The following is a 22,791-nucleotide window of genomic DNA, read 5'->3' as shown; positions in this document are numbered from 1 at the left end:
ATATTTTACCATCACCAATTTCATGGAATAGTGATATTACGTTTGCTTCAAACCAACCTTCAAACTAAGTTGATAAGTCAAATGAAAAAATCTACCAACTGATTCATTTCTGTTACGTCTTCATGGAAGGTGAGTGTGTGGTCACGAACCAAGACACTCACGTAAGGTCATACAAGTAGTGTAGACTCTATGATTGCCACACATTAGCCTCTCGTCCCCTCGTGAGTTCACGGTATGTTCGTCGTAAGTTCTCCTGGGCTGCTATGATTAATGACAAGTTCATGATATCCTGAGTGTATGATAACTACGGAAATGGAGAATTACAACTATGAGATATTTCATTCGATCTTAGATATGAATATTCTTTTGCAGAGTATACAAATATATAGATACAAATGTTCTTTAGTTACTTATAGATAAATCTACATATATATAGTGGTTTAGTTCTATGAGACCAGTTAGACTCCTGGTCAAGTACAATGGTATGCTTGCCGGTTCTGTTGGTCATGTCCAGGATCAACGGATCTGTCATCTTACATCTATCATAGTTGCTGGTTTCATACCATGTATTGTCCTTCTTGTGTCATTTGTAAGATCCTTCCATCATGAGTCTTCAAGACCAGTGGCAGCCACGAGAACCACTGACCGTGTCCTTGTGGTGTTTGTGCTTCCTGGTATATCCTCTTTATGATGGTGGCTACTGTTGGAGCCTGCTCCTTCCATGCGTATTTTAGGTTCGTTCCTACTGACTGACGTGGTGATACATACTCTTGGTAATGCTTGCTTTTGGTTATCTTGTACATAGTGCGATGTGTTTTCTATGGGATTCATTGCATAATACTTCTTGGAGACGTGTGTGGCTTGGTATAGATAGTGTACAGATGATAAAGCTTCATTACTGAGCCTTATACCATACTTTTCTTTCTTCTTCTTGATGTTGTCTCTTTTCGATGACTTGAATTCTTGGTGAAGTGTATCCATTTGAAGACCTCTCCTGTTGCTTAGTGTGTGTGTGTGTGTGTGTGTGTGTGTGTGTGTGTGTGTGTGTGTGTGTGTGTGTGTGTGTGTCTGTGTGTGTGTCTGTGTGTAAGGTCTTGGTGACCTGTGGTCCACGTGAGGAACTACTGGTGTAACTACCCGGCTATGAAGCAAGGGTCGAGATGGTTGCCGGTCGAAAGAAAATTTTTAAAACAAGATTGTGTTCAACAGACAAATTCTGCTTAACTTGATGCTCAATATCTCTAAATGTTTAGTAAGTGTTTTGCAAAGATGAGGTTAGTCTTATGAGTCTGGCTGGCGTCACAAAGACACAGGTACGGGAGGCTAACAAATGAGACCATTCCATGGACATTCAGCTCATTTCATTTTCCCCATATATTCATATTATCCTCCGTTGGAAATTTTTTGATAACAATGTAATCAATTGATCACATATGAATGGAGATTATGCTCCGCATTCTCTTTTTCATTTTGTATCTAATCTAGACATGAGCATGCTAATCATACAGTTGACTTGCAGTAACTTTAATACTGATAATTCTAAACTTAGATAAGCGTTTGTGGTAAAACTTATTCAACTTGTGGTCGCCTCATGTGACCTACGGTGTACTGATCTTGTCTTACTGTGGTAAACCTTCAAATGTTATGGTTTCCTTATATAAACTGTAGCAGCATTATTTCAACCTGCTAAAATTGTATGAACCTGGCCATTTCATATTACCAGCAGTGACCTGGTTTAACCTGGACTGACTATATTTCACCTGTATCGAGTATTATTGATCATATCCCCTTGACTGATCTTTATAGACGCTGTGTGAATGAGATAATCTTGTGTAAGTTTAGCGAGATGGGTCAATCCCTGCATCAGTTTACATGACTTGTAAACATCGATATTCCCCCTGCAGCATTCTACATGATCTGTGTGAGCATTAGTTGGTCATATGCTGCAGCACATGTGCCACACGTGGCAGTCTGTATGACCCGTGCAAGTATAACCTTATGTAACATCATGTGACCTCTAACAACCAAGTATCATGATTAATGCGACTGACCTCCACTGACTTTGTACGATTATGTTGAATTGGTGTCATGTTTCATTGTAATGAGCTATATTACTCTGAACGGCCGTGTGTGACCTGTAATGACCTGGGGGCGGCCCTGTTGTCCTTCTCTCCAGCTAGACCAGATGGTTCTGGGTCTCTCCAGCCGGGATTACTTCCTCCGAACCAACTCCTCCAGACGGGCGCTTGACGCCTACCTCAGGTACGTATCCTCCAGCAACCTTCCCGCTTAACATGTCGACATATATACCTCCAGCTCGCACGGCTGTTTTCTAAGGAAGAAGCTAATGAAAGAAATATACATCCACCAATATATAGCAGATCACATTATCATATGAACACGGGGAAGGGAATATGAGGCTGAGGAGTGTGTGTTGGCAGGTTCATGGCGGACGTGGCTGACTTGCTGGGAGCAGATACTGACGAGGCACAAGAGGAGCTGCAGGAGGTCCTGGCCCTGGAGACTCGTCTGGCTAATGTGAGTTACTTTTTTATACTTATGTATATAATATATATATATATATATATATATATATATATATATATATATATATATATATATATATATATATATATATATATATATATATATATATATATATATATATATATATATATATATATATATGGCTAATGTGAGTTACTTTTTTATACTTATGTATATAATATATATATATATATATATATATATATATATATATATATATATATATATATATATATATATATATATATATATATATATATATATATATATATATATGGCTAATGTGAGTTACTTTTTTATACTTATGTATATAATATATATATATATATATATATATATATATATATATATATATATATATATATATATATATATATATATATATATATATATATATATATATATATATATATATGTATATGTATTTGTATGTATATGTATATGCATGAATCTCAGTCAAAATCTCCGTGATATCTGTGTGAATTTTCCAATCTAAATACTGATGCACACACACACACACACACACACACACACACACGATCAGATCACTTTGGATCTTACGTCACCTGACATGGCCGACCAAGGGAGTCAGTGGCGTCCAGAGGTCATAACATGCACATATCGGGTTTATGGTCCGCCTCTCCTACCACGACCGGAGGTCTGGGGCAGAACGCCAGGACATATAGGCCGGTTACCGATACCGCAATGCGTCACTCCGGACAGTGTATTGCTCGGTGTCCCTGACCTTAAGATGACATCGTGGATAACAAAGAAACCAAATGGGATGGTTAGGTGTGTAGCGACACGGCCTTGAAATGGATCACATCAGGAGGCTGATGTAACACTGGGATCCGTCCTTCTAATTTCTCCCTCACAAGACACTTCATAAACTAATTCGCTATATATTCGCTGCAGAGTAATTTCATTACCTCACCAATTTCACTATCCTTCCAATCTGCAACACCTGGACCAAGATTTAAGCATAGTTTTGACGAAGGAAAGTCGAGGTAACGTTTTTAATGCACTAGTAAGTGAAACGTGGCAATGCGCGACCGTAGAGTTTTTCGCGGCCGAGCCACGGGAGGAGGTGGTGGCGGAGGGTGGGTGCTCCTACCTCGCCCTACACCGGCGCACGGATATTATTGTGAGGTAGGTCACTGTAGGACATCCTTACAACAGTAGTAGGCTGTAGTATTTTAGTGGACGATATGGACTGTAGTAGAGTGACCTATTGAAAGTGGCTCATGAAAAACAAAAGACAACAGTTGTCCACCATTATGGTAAACATGTACACGTGTTAAGATGGTCACACGGCAATGTTTCTACAGTTGTTACAATGAACAAGGTAAAGGTCAGTGTACGAACACCATGGTGATTATAGAAAATCTATTGCCAGGATTGTTAGTGTGATCACATACAGTAGACACCCCGATAGTCCGTGAGGTGAAGTGACCCAGAATTGTTAGGGTGACTTTTGCCGAGGTACTTAAGGTAAACATTGTTGGAACTGTTAAAATGAACCCCGGAAAGTGAGGCAGTAGTGGCGTCTAAGAAGGATGATGTTTCAAGCGAAAGCTGAGAATTATTTTGTTCTGAAGAACTTTGTATGTTGTGAACAAAGTTTCTTTTTTAGTATTGTGTATAATGTAAAGTGTCGTAATTGACGCTGTTTTGTTTTCATTTAACCACCCTCCCCGTGTACACACTAACAAGCTCATTCCAACAAACTGTCTAAGGTTCACCCAGACAGACATACGCCTCTCATTGATCACCTCAACAACCCCACTGATCTCACCAGCGTCACAGTTCTCATGTTAAGCGTCACCCTGCAGGCGACGATGCCCGAGGCTGACCGTCACGACACTGGCAGTAACTACGTGAAGCTGAGCCTGGCAGACCTGGAGGGTGAGGTGCCTGAGTTCAAGTGGTCCGACTACCTCTCAGCCTTCCTGCAGGAGGAGCTGACGCCAGAGGAACCCATCGTCGTTTACTCTATGCCTTACCTCAAGCGTCTGGCTAAGATCATGCTCAACACCGATAAAAGGTTGGTTGGTCATGAGGTGGGTAGGCCATGAAGTACATAGGCCATGATGTGGTTGGGTCATGGGGTGGATATACCATTGACTGGGTAAGTCACAGTATGGGTAGGTCATGAGGTGTACTGAGCCTACCATGTTGAGGTTACTGGCTTCAGGCTATCAATTCTACTTTGGTTATTGCTTATCATCTGTTGCCACAATGTACAGACGAGAATGAAGAAGCATAGGCCAGACACAAACGAGTAGTGAATATATGAGTGAGGGATGAAAGAACAATGCAAAAACCAAGAATATGGAGTGAGGAAAAAATGAGAATAATGAGGAACGAATGAGGCATGAGGGAGTACTGAATGATAATCAGGCATATGTAAGTGGTAAAGAAGTTGTTAGGTGGAAATATTGAAGATGATATGAAGCATAGAAGAAATTAAGTATGCAAGAATAACAAGGAATGAACTACCTTGAGACATTTGTGAGGTGTGTATGTGTGTGTGTGTGTGTGTGTGTGTGTGTGTGTGTGTGTGTGTGTGTGTGTGTGTGTGTGTGTGTGATGAGGAAGAAGTGAGGTGTAGCAGCGTCAGGAAGAGAGTGACGTGGATCTCTCTCATAGGGTACTATGGAACTACGTCCTCTGGCGGCTGATCATGGACATGACGCCGCACCTGAACAAAGCGTACCGGGCCAGCAGACACGAGTTCCAGAAGGTGCTGCTCGGGATCCAGTCTGACAGGAACCGCTGGAATCTCTGCGTCGACTGGACCAACAAACGTCTGGGCATGGCCGTGGGAGCCCTCTTCATCAAGGAGAACTTCAACCCAGAGAGCAAGGTGAGGAGAAATCCCCTATCACTTGCCTGTTGTTGCCAGTGGTGGCGGGGATCATATGCACATCCTTGCTAGTGTGAGAAGCTTCTATTGATGTAAACACAGGCGGCCCATCCAAACCTCCTTACAACACTAAAGAATTCAGAGATAAACAGACTAGACACGAGAATCATTCTATAGGGAAAGATAACCCACTGGTTATCAGATATCATGACTGTACAATATGTAAATACTTATACTTTTCTGTTTCTATACAAGTCTCTCATGTGATACATAACACCTTTTAGGAACGATTCGGATGATAAGATAACGGGTGGTTGACATACGCTTCCAACATGACCTCATCTGTTTTTCATCCAAACCTTACTTTTTCTTTCTGAAGCGTTTAACGTAAGTATTTTCCTCCTAGTATTGTTCTACATCTTTATACAACGAATCTGTTCTTCTTGTTACCAACTCCTGTCCCTTACAGGCACAGAACATTCTGTTCTTGCATCGACTGATGCGTTCTCCAGGGGTGTGTGTGTCATCATATTGGAGGTTGGACCTAATGAGGTCAGTGGTCAAGGAAGGGTCACCTATACTTTAGAGGGAATCATTCTAAATTTCCTGTTCGTCCTGTCTCTTACAGCCAACTAACACCGGTCATCCTTGCAGGAGACGGCACTGGAGATGATCCACACGCTGAGGTCTGCCTTCTCAGACCTGCTTGAGGAGAATGACTGGATGGACGATGAGACCCGCTCTGTGGCTCGGGAGAAAGCCAACGCCATGAACGAGAAAATTGGTTACCCGGAGATGCTCACGAAGCCGGAGGAATTGGCCAAAGAGTACCAGAACGTGAGTCCTTGTGCAGCCTGGCACCACTTGACGCATTAACAGGGAACCCGAGGAAGAATCTCTTAGATGTTTTGGATGTAACATAATCTAAATATTTTCTGCAAAAACTTCCTTAGACGAGCTCCAGATATACTTTATTCTACCATCCTTTACTCTATACAGACAGAAACAGCATCTGATTACCTTATATATTCACGTTCATCATCATAACGAAATGATGGTATGATCTCATGAAACATGTCTCAAGCATAAACCACAGACGACACAGTATGACTCGTGTTTATGTTGGGAGTGTAGTTTGAGGTGGGTACACGAGCGACTACCTTGGCGTGGTTGTTTAGCGTTTGTCAAGTCATTTTCGTATGAATGCTTTATTAATTACTGGGGAGGGAGGAGGGTATCTGTGACTACATGTGGTTGAAATATGAGGCTAGAGGGAGGTTAGAATGAGGCTAAAGTGAGTTTCTTTTATTTTGCTAGTGTTGGTGAGTGCTTATGAATTGACCCTAATGAGAAGCAGTGAATGCTGTTTCAGAGTACTGGATGTCAAACTGGTTGTTATGGGACTGTACTGGATGTACTTTTACTTCCTTGTGTAGCTGGTGGAATGTTGTGGTTGCTGAGCAGCCAATTATTGTTGTGAGTGCTGTTCTGTGGTTCTATGGTTATGTTATGTTTGCTTATAAAAAGTGGATGATGATGCAGGGGAGGCATAGTTTGGGAACTGGTTATTTGTAGTAGAGACTGAGGAATTCTTGTACTTTCACTACGTGTATGAAACAACTGCCTGGGTCACTGTGGTCACAAGTCTGACACCTTCCCATCATCAGTATCTACGACACAAGTCTTCAGATCTACGAGACGTGCGCTGTCATGAGAACTTCAGTTGCAGTCATTCACTTGCTGTGCGCCATGATCATATATCTTCTTATCAAGCAACGTATGTATGGTTTCCACTCTACATCAGTATGTTTACATGATGAACGGTATCGCCAACAGCAAGAGAGACATCCTGAGAGCATGATAGATGACATACACGTTGTTGTAACGTGTGTGTGTATGTATGTGTGTGTGTGTGTGTGTGTGTGTGTGTGTGTGTGTGTGTGTGTGTGTGTGTGTGTGTGTGTGTGTGTGTGTGTGTGTGTGTGTGTGTGTGTGTTTAGCGTCATGTCGTCAATAACGTGACCTAAAATGACCTTCCTCAGCTGACCATCGTGAAGAACCAGCACCTACAGAACGTCTTCAACTGGCTCAGGTTCGACGCCACCACGAACCTGGGTCGCCTGCGGGAGGATGTTAACAAAGCCAAGTGGTCGACGACTCCCGCTGTGCTCAACGCCTTCTATAATCCCAACTTCAATGACATTGGTGAGTCCTGACGACGGCAGCAGACGCCTCGGGTAAGGCGATACCTCCAGCACAGACGAAGGTGTATCGATGCTAGTTACTGTTTTAGATGGCTTGTAAGATGACCATATGGTATCAGAGGGATCCCTAGGAGGAGTACGAGGGAGTGTGACTGATCCTCACTGAGTTACAGGTGATTCATGTCGTCAGGGATGTGGGAGGTTGAACAGAAAACAGGTTGAAGGAACGCTATAAACATTTTCATTATCGAATCTATTAATAGGCATACCGCAACTTCGCTCATTAGTATACGAATATATAGCAGACATTGCAGATATGTGTACACTCCAGAAGGTTTTAATCTCTAAAAGCTCGTTAGCTAAGCTTTCGTATTGGATTGTGTAAGGTCCCGGATCTTCAAGCTTCCCATGTAATGCAAAATCTTATCAACACAAGTTGCTTGTGCTAGAGGGAAACACTACACAACACTACACTGTATAATGTAATCCTGGATCACAGTCGTGGTAGCATTTGTCTGGGATAACTTACAGTAAAGACGAAAAAATAAACGTAATTACGTATACATACAGAAGCATTCACAGTTCCACAGACAAAAGAAACAACACTTTGATTTAGTGAATCAAGATTATTTGAACAACGTTGGTGGAGGCAACACTCGCTAGATTAACTCCAGGTTGTAGGGCTCCTGTTATTTGTTCACTTAAACTTCCATTGAAAGCGAACTATTATACAAACGCATCAACTACAGCGGCTCATCTGCAGTTTACTAATCATAGTTTCCATAACGTGGAGGATGTAGGTCACGGAGGTCAGGGAAGCTCTGTCGCGTGTTTGTTATGGAGGTTAGAGTGTGTTGCAGGGGCGGACGCGTAATGGTAGGGCGTGTATAAAGGTGCAGGAACGGTGATTAGGAATGTGGGCTAAGCTGAGACACCTGACGTGGACAAAGCTCCTGGAGCAATCAGAGGGGACAGAGGAAAGGGAGAAGCTGGAGGGAGGGAGGGAGTGGTGAGGTAAAAGTTCTGTGGGGGGGGGAGTGGTGAGGCGAGAGGGCTGTTGGGAGGGAGTTAAAATGACAAGGCTTGAAGGAGAGGAGTTGTGGCGGTGCAGGAGAAAAGCACCTCCACGGGACAGTCAAGCAAGACCAGCTCGATAATACGTACAAAAGGTTGTGAAAAATAAAGCAGGAGCCTGAGGGTCGTTCGTTTAGTGAGTACAGCAGGAAACGTACGAGATGATGTGATCGGAATAATCAGGAGGATCGTAAATAATGATCGGTGAGATGAGTAAGCTGGAGTGGAGGTCAGGTTGGCCTGTGTGGACCACAAACTTGCTTTAATCAACTACATAAGACAAACTACTGTAGAAGAGATAAATATGTATCGTCAGTATTCATATATTTCTTAGAAACAGCATAGGATAGACTTCACAAATATGAGCCACAGATTGTACTGTATATCTTATGGAGTAAAGTTAACAGCTGGAAGCTACAATGGTCTGGACAGACAGAACACGAGAAAACATTTAACTTGATGACCTTATGGTCCACGGAGAGGTTGTCTGTTGGAGGCCAGTACCATCAAATTCCTAATTTATGTAGATGGAGACAGGACAGTAAGAGAGGGCAACGCCCAAGCCAGTCCTCCCTCCGGCACATCAGTCATCAGAAAAATATCTATGAAGAAACATTTGGGGAGGAAAGAAAATGGGAAGTGAGATCTGGGTGGCCGGAGGCAGGTTCCTAAACCCCTAATAGTTCAGAAATTCATGAAATATTCTCAACAAAGACGGAGAAAAGATTGATGGAAAATATAATTGGCTCGTAAAAACCCTACCAAAACAATAGGAACCTCGAGATCTTGGTTTTTAATCATTTCCTTCATAGGTGATCAGTCTGCTGGAATTATGGAATGTATTCTGAAGTTACGACGGTATGGTTGATGTTCACTCTGTACCCTGCTGGGTCCTCCACAGTGTTCCCGGCGGGGATTCTGCAGCCGCTCTTCTACTCCCAGCACCTCCCCAAATCCCTCAACTACGGTGGCATAGGAGTGGTTATCGGACATGAAATGACCCATGGTTTTGACGACAAGGGTCGCCAGTTCGACAAGGAAGGCAACCTCAAGCAGTGGTGGAACAACCGCACTATACAGGCTTTCAGGTGGGTTCTGAAACCTTCAGGTGGGTTCTGAAACCTTCAGGTGGGTTCTGAAACCTTCATTTGAGTTGTGAAACCTTCAGGTGGGTTCTCAAACCTTCAGGTGGGTTCTAAAACCTTCAGGTGGGTTCTAAAACCTTCAGGTGAGTGCTGAAACTCTCAGGTGGGTAGTTGAAATGATATGGAATTTATACATTTTCACTATATATTGAATAACTAAGTTGGTAATTCACCTTAGAAGGAGTTGAAGATTTTATCTTACCTCAGATAAGCTAAGGCATATGAAACGACTGATTGTAATTTGTTACTTAACTGATGATATGCTTCTGATGAATCTATGAACCTGCTCTGGATTTTCATTTGCCTTTCGCATCGTTCCTCTCATACAACTCTGTTTCTTCTTCCATATTCTAATGTATTAATTCCTTGTCATCTTATACTTCACAAAATAACCTGGAAGCTATTGTAACACTGATGTACACTCTAACTCCATATTGTGTATTTCTGTTTGTCTGTGTGTGCGTGTGTCTGAGTATGTTTCTATTTATGCATCTAGGTTGTGTGTATCCTTACGTATTTGTGTGTGTGTGTGTGTGTGTGTGTGTGTGTGTGTGTGTGTGTGTGTGTGTGTGTGTGTGTTCTTCATGGCAGGTAAACTAAATCATTTCGTGTTAATATCAAGTGTACTTGTGATGAAGTAAGTGCCTTGTTCACAGGGACCGAGCGCAGTGCATCATCGACCAGTACTCTGGTTACAAGGTCGACCAGGTCAACCAGTACATCAATGGGCGTATGACCCAAGGAGAGAACATTGCTGACAATGGTGGCATCAAACAAGCATACAGGGTAGGTCAAACACGGGTAAATAATTGGTCAAAGCTCTGCAAAATATATAAACTCAAAGGTCAAGTACGTGCAAAAGGTAGTATAAAATGTCTAAAGATGGATCTAATTCTAAGGTTCTTGAGTCTCATTCTGTCTCGACCTCATGCTCGGCAACCACACTTCAAAAATCACATCAACAGTGTCTGGACATTTTCTATCTTGCTGCTTGTGCAAGCTAACATTACATACAGCCATAACAGGATGTGAAATGTTCATTCTAACAAAATGTGTCACATTGTTGAATCACATTCATAATCCTAAACACCTTTCCTGTTCTCCAGTAGCTTTTTTAATGTCTCAGGATCCTTTGCGCTATATTCACAGCAATGTTTTTCAACTACTTGGAATTCCAAACCTTTTCAGTCCTTGGCCATCATTCCTAGTGTCCATATCTCACACACTTGTTCAGGTTTTCTAAAAATATCTGTAGTTAGGCTGTTCAATACTTGTTTGTCTTAACATTATGCACCTCAACAACTGGGTCTTCCACCTCCCACTCTTAACAAAATTTGTAAACAAACACATTCTGGTACATCTCTCATGTTCAGTCATGGTAAACCTTGAATCAACTCATTCTCTTGACCTAACATGTGGCTATCTTTCTCGACCAAAACTGTCAACTATCTTCTTAACCTTCCCCACTTACTCATAAAATTTCAACACTTTACTCACTTCGTTCCTATAAACACTGTACACACATAGTATTTCCACATAATCAGATGTTTAAAGCACGCTAATTTCTTATACGTAAGCTTTCTTGAGCAAGCTTGCACATTGATAATATATCCCGTGTGACTGAAACAGTAACATAGTGTTGGTCTTAATTCTGGTTGCATCTGGAGATCAGTAAAGTGTGTGTCATCATCATCCTGCTGTTATGTCGTCACTGGTGTGACAGAGTTTGCTTGATACTAACCACAGACTCAGTCTGGGCAGCAAGTGATGCAACACCAGCCACCGTCGGCACTAGAATGGCAGCCCAAATGTGATGACAGTCAGGAAGCGTAGTGTCATCAAATCTGATTTTCATTCTTAAACTCTCCATCTTCAGGCGAAGAAGAACATCAATGATTCAAAAAACACTGTTTCATGTGTTTAAGTCTAGTCATTTTAGATTCTGTAAGGTAAAACTTTCTCAGATTTCATTGTTAATTGGAAGGTAAAGTGTACAAGATTTATCTTAGACTGAGGTGTATTTGAAGGGATTATTCACAGGCCATCCTTCATTTCAGGCGTATCGGCAGTGGGTTGAGAGGAACGGAGAGGAGAAACTCCTGCCGGGTATAAAACTCAACCACGACCAGCTTTTCTTCTTGAACTACGCGAGGATCTGGTGTGGTACGATGCGCCCGGAGGATGCCCTCTCCAAGATCCGCTCCTCCGTGCATTCCCTGGGACCAATCCGCGTCCTTGGTCCCCTCTCCAACTCCGAGGATTTCGCCCGTTCCTACCACTGCCCCGCTGGGAGCAGAATGAACCCAGAGAAAAAATGTTCCGTGTGGTGAAGAATCAGGAGAAGGCAAATCTCACCTGTGTTCGTTTTATAAATCTCTTTAGTAGGAAAGGAGATGCGACTGAGAGTAAGTAAGCATCTAAGGCAGAGGCATAATGAAGGTAGTGAGCGAGGCAGCGGTCGCTGGGGGCCGTGAGAGAGAGAGAGGCAGGCTTGCCCAACCTTCTCGTGTCTCCTCAAGAATTTCAGGTGCAAGAGAACGGGAGAAAAAAAAATATTGTCTAAGGAAGGATGAATATTTGATAATGGTTTAGGGGAGAGAGAGAGAGAGAGAGAGAGAGAGAGAGAGAGAGAGAGAGAGAGAGAGAGAGAGAGATGGTAGCAGGTTATAGGAGCACTGGCAGGAGAGTAACCCATAGAGGGAACTCTAACAAGGCAGTGCAGGTTATCTCTGAGTCCGACCATCTCACAGGACAAGTGGAACATCTTAAGTCTAGCAATGCTGGGTGTGGTTAACGATACAAGTTTTCTCAACATTTATCGAGTTAGCATTTAGCACTCAACAATATGAAAGTATATTTCAGGGGCTAGGTTTTAACGATGTTAAACTAAGAATACAGAAACTATGATGATAAAAGCGTTTGCTCCTATTTAGCAGAATACTGAAAAAGAACCTTTCATTTTTCTCATCAGAGTTTTCATGAAAGAAACTTCTCGTGATTGAAACTAAGTGTGATCAATACTCTAAATGTGATCATCAATATTCAAAAATTATATTCTGAATAAAATCTTGCTGACTAAATGGGATCATACCTTTGTACATATACATATCTCACGGAGAAACATTTTCTATTTTTATGTAGTTATTTCTTCCAAATAAAGTTAAGTGTGTTGGCCATGATGTTGTGTGTCAGCTTTGTCTTGATGTAGTCCCACCAGCTGAGTTCTCCCACAGGTTCATTTCTCTCGTTGTGAGTTGGTTATTGTGACTTATTAGAAGTTAAGTGTTGGGCTGGTGTGGTCTCCGACTCCCATCTTCATGATCCCAACCGATATATTATTTTTCGCACATTTCTTCATACGGTTTTATCTTCAAAATCTATTGAATGTCTCAACAGAGTTTTACTGAAGATACATAATGATGATTTTAACAATAATATGTATAGTCTCCCTATCAGTTGACATATAAGTGAAAAAAAAAACATATTTTGTGAAACAGAATCAGTGTGTGGGAATGTTTTCCTGGGTCCATCTCAACCCACAAGTATTATGATATTGATAATTCCTCCCTCATCAGACGCTACTTCTGTGGCGCCTTTTCTCATATACCAGCACCCAGCCATGTCACCACCCATCACTATCCAGCCGTGTCCAAAATCTTGCCAAACATAATTTCCTTGATATTTTAACTGAAGTATAATCTTACATGGGTAACAGACAAATGGAAAAAACCGTAGATGTACATGTAACACACATCCTTAAGCTCGTTTGCAATGTCACTAATAACAAATGTTGAGTAAAAGAATATCAGAATAAAGACGCATTCATGAAGTAAACATTTCTCCAACTCCCTGCTCCAGGTCGGGCAGGGACAGGTGTAATGTGGCTGGGTGTCAGAGAGCACTCGCCACGCTTGGCCAAAACTTAACCCTCCCAACTGCCACCCAAGCCGCCCGGGACGATATTTACCTCCGTCTCTTACCATTCCACTGCATCTTCAGCAATGTCTTGTAACCCGTTGTACTCACCTCCTCGCCCCGTCGATCATGTCTGCACTGACGCTGTCTCGAGCTGGAGGACACGTAACTGGTGTATCCTTTTGATATTTTGTGTTAAGTGGGCGCAGTATATGGCCTCCTCGGCTGATGCAGTCAACAACATCTCTGGTTTAAAGGATGGATTGCATGGAACCTCCTCCCAGTTAGTTATATCAGTTGCTAGGTATTGTCAAACTTGGACAAATCTTTCCAGTTATCAGTTGTCCTCGTACTCTCAAATGAGGTCTGGCGTTACTTACCTCCTCCCTAACTCTGATATGCATACAAAAAATTGGTTGAGTTTATCAACCTAGAGCAAAGGATGCAGTCATGATGGAAGCTACATCCTCTCTCCCTACCTCGACATCACTCGCCACATATCCGAATGACTGAAAAGTCTTGTATTGCAAGACCATTGGTCACATATTGCTATCTTGTGAATTAAATCCATTTCTACCAGTATGGCAGCCACCGGGGTTCACTATGAAAGAGTGATGTGCTGACACTTCAGAAATGTGAGGAGAGGATAGTATGTGTGTAAGGGACTAGAGCTTTCATTGCTGCCACATGTCAACATACACGAATATAGACCTTACTTCCTCGCATTACTGTACGTTACGTTTTTCATAGAATTTCCTTGTATACCTACCTACATGATTTCGTTTTCGTTGTACAAAGGGAACACTATCGTCATTCTCATTCTGAAGAGCTCATACCCTCAGGGAGATAATGTATTGCAGTCAGAAGGATCTTCATACTTGAAATATGTAGTGTAATGCACTCAGAAAGGTCTATGCCCTTAAGGGAGGTAGTGTAGTGCAGTTAGAACGGTCTATATCCTTAAGGGAGATGATGTAAAGCAGTCAGAAAGAAAGGGATATTATATTTGTCTCAGGAAGACAGAAATATTTTCTTCCTTTTTCCATCTTCTTTTAAAATTTACTTTAGTAATAAGAAATATTACTCAATAAAAACATTTTGATTCATTGATTTGAATTATAGGTTATACGTTTCTCAAGTCTCCATTGCCAGACCACTGGTGACAGTGCTGCATCTTGCATTTCCTCTGTGAAGAGATTTGTTAAGTCACTGAAATTCAAGACTGGCTACTGTCTCATTCTTGATTAACCCAGGAACGAGGTCATTAGGCTACGGAAGGTCGTCGAGTCTCAAAATGGACTGGAATGAAAATGCACTGTGATTCAAGGGCCCCTACATTTTGTACATGCTTGCGGTTTCCAGTTTTTTTATAGTGCTGTCTTGATTGTCTGAAGTGCTTGCCATAAACATATCATCAGCCAACATATCACGTAAACAAGTATGTACAGTAAGGCAGGGAGGAGTACTGTTAACATTCGTGACGTCGCAACCCTGATATAGGGATTGGGATGATTCATTTTGTCACCTCATATAATGGTTCTCATTCCTTACCCACTAACCACTATACTCCATACTTCTTACTTGTTGCTCCCTCGATTTATCGCCTCTGATGAACACCGTCCTGAGTTCCTCCTTCCCAATTCTCTCTACAATACCTTAGGAACTGCACCTGGCATGTCACTGTCTCCTTTTCTACCCTTTCCCTGTGTGTGTGTGTGTGTGTGTGTGTGTGTGTGTGTGTGTGTGTGCGTAAAATGTTGAAACCATACTTTTTTCAACAAACTGAAATGATTGCAACTATGTATTTTAATCCTGTGACTGTGTTTATGTTCATACTGTTAAGATTTGATTGGCCAGATTCCCGTTGAAGCACATTTCTGCTGTGATAAATGTTCATGTGGGAAACATTAGGAACGGATGTTCACAGTAGTTCTGGCAAATCCACAGTTATTTTCTAATCATATTTCTTTTATTTTCTTGATTTCATTTTATTTCATTTATCTATTAATTCACTTATTTATCTACTCTTTTTTTTTTTGGGGGGGGAGCTGTCAGTGTGGGAAGGCCTTGTCTAGTCAACTCACCCCTCACTCCATCTCTCACCTCATGATCGCCTCATGTGGTAATCACAAGTTTATCGCTTGCACATTTTGCCTGGCTTCTGGCTTGTCTCTCCAGGTCAGGTGATACCCCTGCCTGGCCTGGCTCTCCAGGTCAGAGAACACACCCGTCTGGCCTGACATCTCTTTTCCTAGTTCAGTTTGTGGGGGTCTCATGTTAAGTACGTTTCTCTCAGGGTTTGCTTTGTACTCAGAGACGTGTCCCTCACGGTTCCGTCGTGTGCGGGATGATAATCCTGGGTGTGCTCTGACTGTCGCCGGTATCGCTTGACAGTCACGGATATAACATGGCACTCCAGACTCTCCTCAACACTGTTGAATGTGGCTTGATAATCCAGAACCAAACCTGACCATCACGGACATGGCAGCCCCCCCCCCCCCCCCCCGCTCCTGGGAACAACTTGGATTTCTTGGGCAGTGAATGACACCACTGGTCACTGTATGCCTTTATAGGTATGACATGACAGATATGATATGACACCGATGATAATAAAGTTACCTATCACACTTGCAGAAATGATGTGAGGTTGGCAGGCAGGCTTGACACCGCTCTCGGACGTAGCAAGAGACCAGCGGACATGACATGACATGACACCTCCTCTGATACGACACTCAGACTATTTAGGATTCCTGGAAATGACTTTACCTTAACGGAAGGATATCACAACCTGGCTTAACCCTGCTCTCCAGGTGTGGCATGATCTTCCCGGGCCCGGCTCCTCCTCCTCCTACTCTCGTCATAATGATATATTATAACCTGTTGTCACTAATGTAAGATGTCCTCTGCAACCTCCCTCCTCTCCTGCAGATTATCAATTTGTACAGTGAATTGAACTTCGTTGCTGTTATGATGTTTGCTCCATCTTGTACAATATCTTCGGTTAATTGGACCATTATAACCATGGGTGTGTTTTCATATATATGTATATATATATATATAAATATATATATATATATATATATATATATATATATATATATATATATATATATATATATATATATATATATATATATATATATATATATATATATATATATTCTCATTCGGATAATTCGCCTTCTGGTCACGAGCTCGCTGATTGGTCCAAGCACATCTCAGATGACCAATCAACAAGGCTCCCGACGTCATGGGCCCAGCAAGGGCGTCATGGATCAGGTGATCAGCTATCCATCATCCTAATCAAAACCACAGAGTCATAAGGTTGCCAGAGTCATAAGGTTGTCACGTCATTTTGGTCTTTGTTTACAATGATGCACTTGGTGACTGGTCTCTGTTGACGATAAACAGACTCTTAGGATCTAGTTATATGTGACGTCATAAAGAGTAATATTTTCATTTTATACTGATTTATATCATGAAAAAAAACATACAACAAAGATTTTTATTGCACAAATTACTGCTTTGTAAATATTTGATGCAATTATTGTCACCAGTTTAAAACATTCACAAAATAAAACGTCAGACTACTTAACCATTGTTTCATTGTCACCAACTTACCCAGCACCCGAGTGCTGCTTGGCAGGGCTGGCCCGGGGCTACGCTACCTCACTCCACACACACACACACACACACCAGCCAGGTGACCAGCCCTACAAGGACGCGTTCAGTGTAACAGGTGTTCTGGAAGTCGTCAGAACGGCATCAGAGGTTCTCGGACGTGAGGTGAGGGAGGCTGAGGGGGAGTAGCCAAGATGTTGACAGACGAACCTCCACATCGATCCACACTTGAGGACGGAGAGGCAGTCGTTGTTTCCCTGCCGACCCGCTGGCCGGGACAGAGCGCCACCAACCAGGCGACACACCACATATCATCATAGACCTGTGATAACACCCTCAAGACCTGCTTTGTGTACGTGTTTCCCATTGGCTACTGTATGCATCATGCCAATGTGTCTCCCACGTACACACAGTTCTTGAGTTGAAAACTGATGGATAGAGAGCGGGCAAGAGATAGCTGATATACAGTGAAGGAAACTGTTTTTGTCACTGCAAATTAGACCAATTTTCTCAGTGATTTCTCTACTGAGCGGCAAATTCACGTGCACTGATTTTTGGTCATTCAGAATTTCAGTGTTGTTTTGCAGTTGTGTATTGGTCATCCTTGGACTGCTGAAATCGACATCCACGAATTTACGCTTCAGCAACAAGAACGTTTGGCCAGACTGAGAAAGATCAAAGTCACAGGTGCCAGGAATGTGGAATTATCAGACGCTAGAATGTTTTAACGTCAGCAAGTCGTACATACGAAGAGCCAGAGCCATGTGCAGGGCTGAGTGTGGCATCAGTGATGACAACGCGCACCAAGTTAGTGGATACATGAAGGCATATCTGTGCTGGCAGTGACGATGGATGTCTGGCATCTCATTCCACTAGGTACAGGAGGTGGTACAGTACCTGGGCTTTGTGTTACGGTCGGCAGCTTTCACTAAATTACAGGATCTGGTTAGACTAGAAGAAGGTTCGGAACCTATGAAGCAGGAGTTACAGGTGTAGTTTAAGTAGCAGGTACAGCGGCAGGATCTGCAGGAAGAACAGGTGAAACAGAACAGAGGCACTAACCGTTCATCATCACCTGTTTAGAGATGATGATGATCAGTGAAATAGCTATTTTCTCATAGAACAAGGGATGAGCTTAGATAATCTGCATACGATGTATCATTCACCTTCACAGGTTGTGGAGCCATGTCTGCTGACGTTGTATCGCATTCTTGTAACGCAAGTGAGTATTTGTTATCACAAGTAAAATGACAAAAGATATCTACAACAGTTAGGCATTAAGATTTTGAGAGAGCTGTACAGTCTTATAGAAAATGATATCTTCTTTAGGCATGACTTATATATAGTTTTAGACTTCGACATCTTGGCGGATCCTCAGTTAAAATCAGTTTCTTTTATCATCGAAACCCTGAAGATAATGAAAGTCAGATACAAACAGTATTTTACTATTATAACAAAAGAGAGACAATATTTACATGTTTCACTACATGGATATGAAACAGCTGTTAGCTTAACAAGCAGTTAGCATATGTACAAGGCAAGCAGTATTTCACATGTTTACTGTTGCTTCGAAAATAACTATGAGGGCAATGACTGGCAGAACTTTTATCTATCATACAAACAAGAAAATAATTACAATCTATTGGGCATAAACAAGCTAATGTTGAAAAATATCTGTTCACTATCATCTTGAACGTCTCATACCCAGGAATACATGAACGTTCCGTACCCAGGAATACATGAACGTTCCGTACCCAGAAATATATGAACGTTTCGTACCCAGGAATACATGAACGTTCCGTACCCAGGAATACATGAACGTTCCGTACTCAGAAATGCATGAACGTTCAGTACCCAGGAATGCATGAGCGTTCCGTACCCAGGAATGCATGAACGTTCCGTACCTAGGAACTCATAAACGTTCTGTACTCAGGAATACATGAACTTTCTGTACTCGGGAGTACATGAACGTTCCGTACCCAGGAATACATGAACGTCCTGTGCCTGGGAATACATGACAACATCAAAAGGTGCAAACATAAGATAACTGTACAATATTTACAAACGAACAGTGTTCTGCTGGGCCGAGAAGTGGGCCGAACTGTGGGCCGGGCAGCAGGCCAGCAGCAGACCAGCAGTAGGTCTGCAGCAGACCAGCAGTAGGCCAGCAGCAGGCCAGTAGCAGGCCAGACGGCCGACAACAAGCCAGCAGCAGACCAGCAGCAGGCCAGCAGCAGGTCAGTAGCAGGCCAGACGGCCGACAACAAGCCAGCAGCAAGCCAGCAGCAAGCCAGCAGCAGGTCAGTAGCAGGCCAGTAGGAGAAGTGCCAGTCTGGAGTCCTGGCACTTCCTCAGCAGAGCCCTGGTCAGCCTGGCAGCCAGGGTTTACTGCTCGTACACATTATAAGAAAGTAACCAAAATATCGGCTTCCTGAGGTTTAGGTAAGTGTTTTATTATTCAATAAAGCAGTCAAGTTCTGAATCAAGCAGTCAATAAAGCAGTCAAGTTCTGACACTAAAATGAAAATAATTGTGTTAACCAGTGAGGAATGTCCGGACGTAGCTCTTGTACTGCCAGCTACCACAGCTGAGTTATGGTTGCTACCATGACTGAGGTATAGTAGCTACCATGGCTGAGGTATGGCTGCTACCATGGCAGAGGTGTAGCAGCTACCACGGCTGAGGTATGGCTGCTGCCATGGCTGGGGTGCAGCTGCTACCATGGCTGAGGTGTGGAAGCTGCCATGGCTGAGGTATAGCAGCTATCACTGCTGAGGTGTGACAGCAAATATGGCTGAAGTATGGCAGGCACCATTGCTGAGGAGTGGCTTCTACCATGGATGGGGTACGGCAGGTACCATGGCTGGGGAATGGCAGGTACCATGGCTGGGGTACGGCAGGTACCATGGCTGGGGTATGGCAGGTACAGTGGCTGAGATATGGCAGTTACCATGGCTAAGGTATGGTAAGTACCATGGCTGGGGCACAGGAGGTACCATGGCTGGGGTAAGACAGGTATCGTGGCTGGAGTATGGTAGGTACCATGGCTGGGGTATGGTAGGTACCATGGCTGGGGTATGGCAGGCAGGTAGAGAGCAGGTCTGTCAACATGTCAAGATTTCCTCAGCTTCACTGTTGGACAGCCCAAGTCACGACAGTTACCAGACTCCAGCTGAGCAGTGGTGCTCACTACACCACAGTGGTGCTCGCTATACCACAGTGGTGCTCACTACACCACAGTGGTGCTCACTACACCACAGTGGTGCTCACTACACCACAGTGGTGCTCGCTATACCACAGTGGTGCTCGCTATACCACAATGCAGCTCAGTAAACTAAAATAGTGGTCAATACACCACATTGCTGCTCAGTACACCACAGTGCTGCTCACTACACCACAGTATCCCCTGAAACAATGTGATAATATTAGTTTACACACAACATATACTTTGAGTTGGTAATTCTTATTTCTCTTCATTAGATATGTTGTGGATCTGATCACTCCTCCCTCATTTTCTAGACTTGTGTCATGAAGGTGAGCAACGTCCCAGTAATGTCGAAACACAAATCACATTCTCTTGTTAAGGTTTCGGCTACATGATAACCCAACTCTTAGTGATATGCATTACTTTATATGTTTATTTAGAATATAATGATCAACAACGTCGCCTGGATGACCCTTGCCCAGCAACGTAATTAATGTTGGAGGTCAGCTGGGCGATGCGTGGCACCAGAACCATGCAACATAAAGAGGTGTATAAAATGCTGACACACACACCAACATTTCAAAATGTTCGCGAAAATGAAAGAAAGTAACAATGTTCTGATACATCCAGGGTCAGCGTTCTAACGTACAGCATTAATACACCCAGCGAACCTCAGCAGCGTTCCCAGAGTTCTTATTATATCAGTAATATACAGTGGTTACCCCACACATACCATCACCCACTTTATCTTCCATCTTGTGACTCTCTCTCTCTCTCTCTCTCTCTCTCTCTCTCTCTCTCTCTCTCTCTCTCTCTCTCTCTCTCTCTCTCTCTCTCTCTCTCTCTCTCTCTCTCTCTCAAACTATGACAGTTCTTCGCTCTTATGATCCAGTTTCTGTGCCGGGTTAATCCTCTCCTTCATCACTTGGGCCGTTATGCACTTTTACTTTCCCAACATTCCGCCAAGAGTGACTGAACATTTTCGTGGTCACCGGGCTCAAAATGTTTCAGCAATGGACCGAAACAACGTGGTATTAGAAGAAGGATCAGAGACTTAGGTCAGCTACAGCGGCAACATGATTGTTGCCTGACGATGATGGAATAGATAGACGGTTCGGTATCTATGATACTGAAGACCATCCCAGGACCACATGCAGCACAGTGTGGTACTACACGCACCCTCGACTGCCTCCCTGACTTTCCCAGGACAGAGATGTCGGTTGAAGTCCGTGACCTGTGGATGGACTACACTGGAGGACTGTCTCAGAGACTCTCCCTGACTGATGGCGTTGGGTGATGTCCATAGGGGGTCTGTCTACACTTCGTTCCCAGACAATATGTGCTTTATGGACATCTTTCATATGTGGATGTTCTTCTGTTAGAGCTAAACCCGACCCCACTGATCATCTTGGACCACAACTGCCCTCGACCACAAAAACACTGAGCAGAGACCATAAGCAAACAGGGATCTGTTGTCCACAGACGCCCTTGACCAGGCAATCATCCCACAGATATCTCTTTGTTTCAGTGATATTCCTGGCTAAGGGTCACTTTTGGCTGATTGACACACAGTCCACGGACACCCTTCCGTCCCCAGACGTGTAAGACTCTTTGACACATAGACACAGCTGTACTCTCTTCCTACCCCGCCGTCCCCTCCCTCTTCTTACCCTTCCATCCTCTCTTCCTCTCACTACCATTTTTCTCCCTCTTCCTACCCTTCTGTTCCCTCCCAGTCCTCCCTCACTACGTCCTCCCTCCTACTGGTCATCACATGAAAATGGCTGAGGCCAGTTATTCACTATACTCGTTACTGGACGAGTTGTTTAGGGCCCTCGTTAGCCTGGACTTGGTCATTATTTTTGTTAGGTAAATCTGAAGAAGGAGCCACAAGTTGACGATGTTAACGTCTCCACGAGACTCCCTGGCCAGCACCAGCAGAGGACAGACGCTTCATCATTTGTGCAGGATGACAGACTTCAGATATCTGCTTTCTTACTAACCTCTCAACCACGGATACTCTCTCTCTCTCTCTCTCTCTCTCTCTCTCTCTCTCTCTCTCCCTTTGAAATATGAGTCAAAAATTAATAGTGTGATGATAAGAAGTTTCCCTACAGGAGGGAAAAATGTAGACGAAAGTGGTTAACTTATACACAAGAAGGAAAATTAAAACCAGTGTGTTGCATGGTTACCAGACAAACAAACTGAAACAAA

At 43.0% G+C, this 22,791-nt stretch overlaps 2 protein-coding genes across 5 annotated transcripts in view; one reads left to right on the top strand and one right to left on the bottom strand.

Annotated features, from left to right (window-relative positions):
- The window catches only part of Nep1 (Neprilysin 1), a 105,260-nt gene extending 87,914 nt beyond the window's left edge, over positions 1–17,346 (top strand). The window contains exons 6-14 of the mRNA XM_071692261.1: positions 2,177–2,262; positions 2,442–2,538; positions 4,380–4,591; positions 5,197–5,413; positions 6,068–6,250; positions 7,456–7,618; positions 9,593–9,779; positions 10,493–10,622; positions 11,894–17,346. Of these exons, the coding sequence (XP_071548362.1) occupies positions 2,177–2,262; positions 2,442–2,538; positions 4,380–4,591; positions 5,197–5,413; positions 6,068–6,250; positions 7,456–7,618; positions 9,593–9,779; positions 10,493–10,622; positions 11,894–12,166 (1,548 nt within the window). The 3' untranslated portion in view covers positions 12,167–17,346. The remainder of the gene's footprint in view (positions 1–2,176; positions 2,263–2,441; positions 2,539–4,379; positions 4,592–5,196; positions 5,414–6,067; positions 6,251–7,455; positions 7,619–9,592; positions 9,780–10,492; positions 10,623–11,893) is intronic.
- Positions 17,347–18,803: 1,457 nt separating this feature from the next.
- Positions 18,804–22,791, bottom strand: part of LOC139765092 (irregular chiasm C-roughest protein-like) — a 127,000-nt gene continuing 123,012 nt past the window's right edge. For all 4 annotated transcript variants that reach the window (XM_071692257.1, XM_071692260.1, XM_071692258.1 and 1 more), the window contains exon 14: positions 18,804–20,778. In XM_071692257.1, coding sequence (XP_071548358.1) covers positions 20,762–20,778 — 17 coding nt within the window. In that variant the 3' untranslated portion in view covers positions 18,804–20,761. The remainder of the gene's footprint in view (positions 20,779–22,791) is intronic.

Source organism: Panulirus ornatus, chromosome 52 (genome assembly GCF_036320965.1).
Source record: "Panulirus ornatus isolate Po-2019 chromosome 52, ASM3632096v1, whole genome shotgun sequence".
Taxonomy (NCBI): domain Eukaryota; kingdom Metazoa; phylum Arthropoda; class Malacostraca; order Decapoda; family Palinuridae; genus Panulirus; species Panulirus ornatus.
This window is presented reverse-complemented; position numbering and strand designations above follow the sequence as displayed.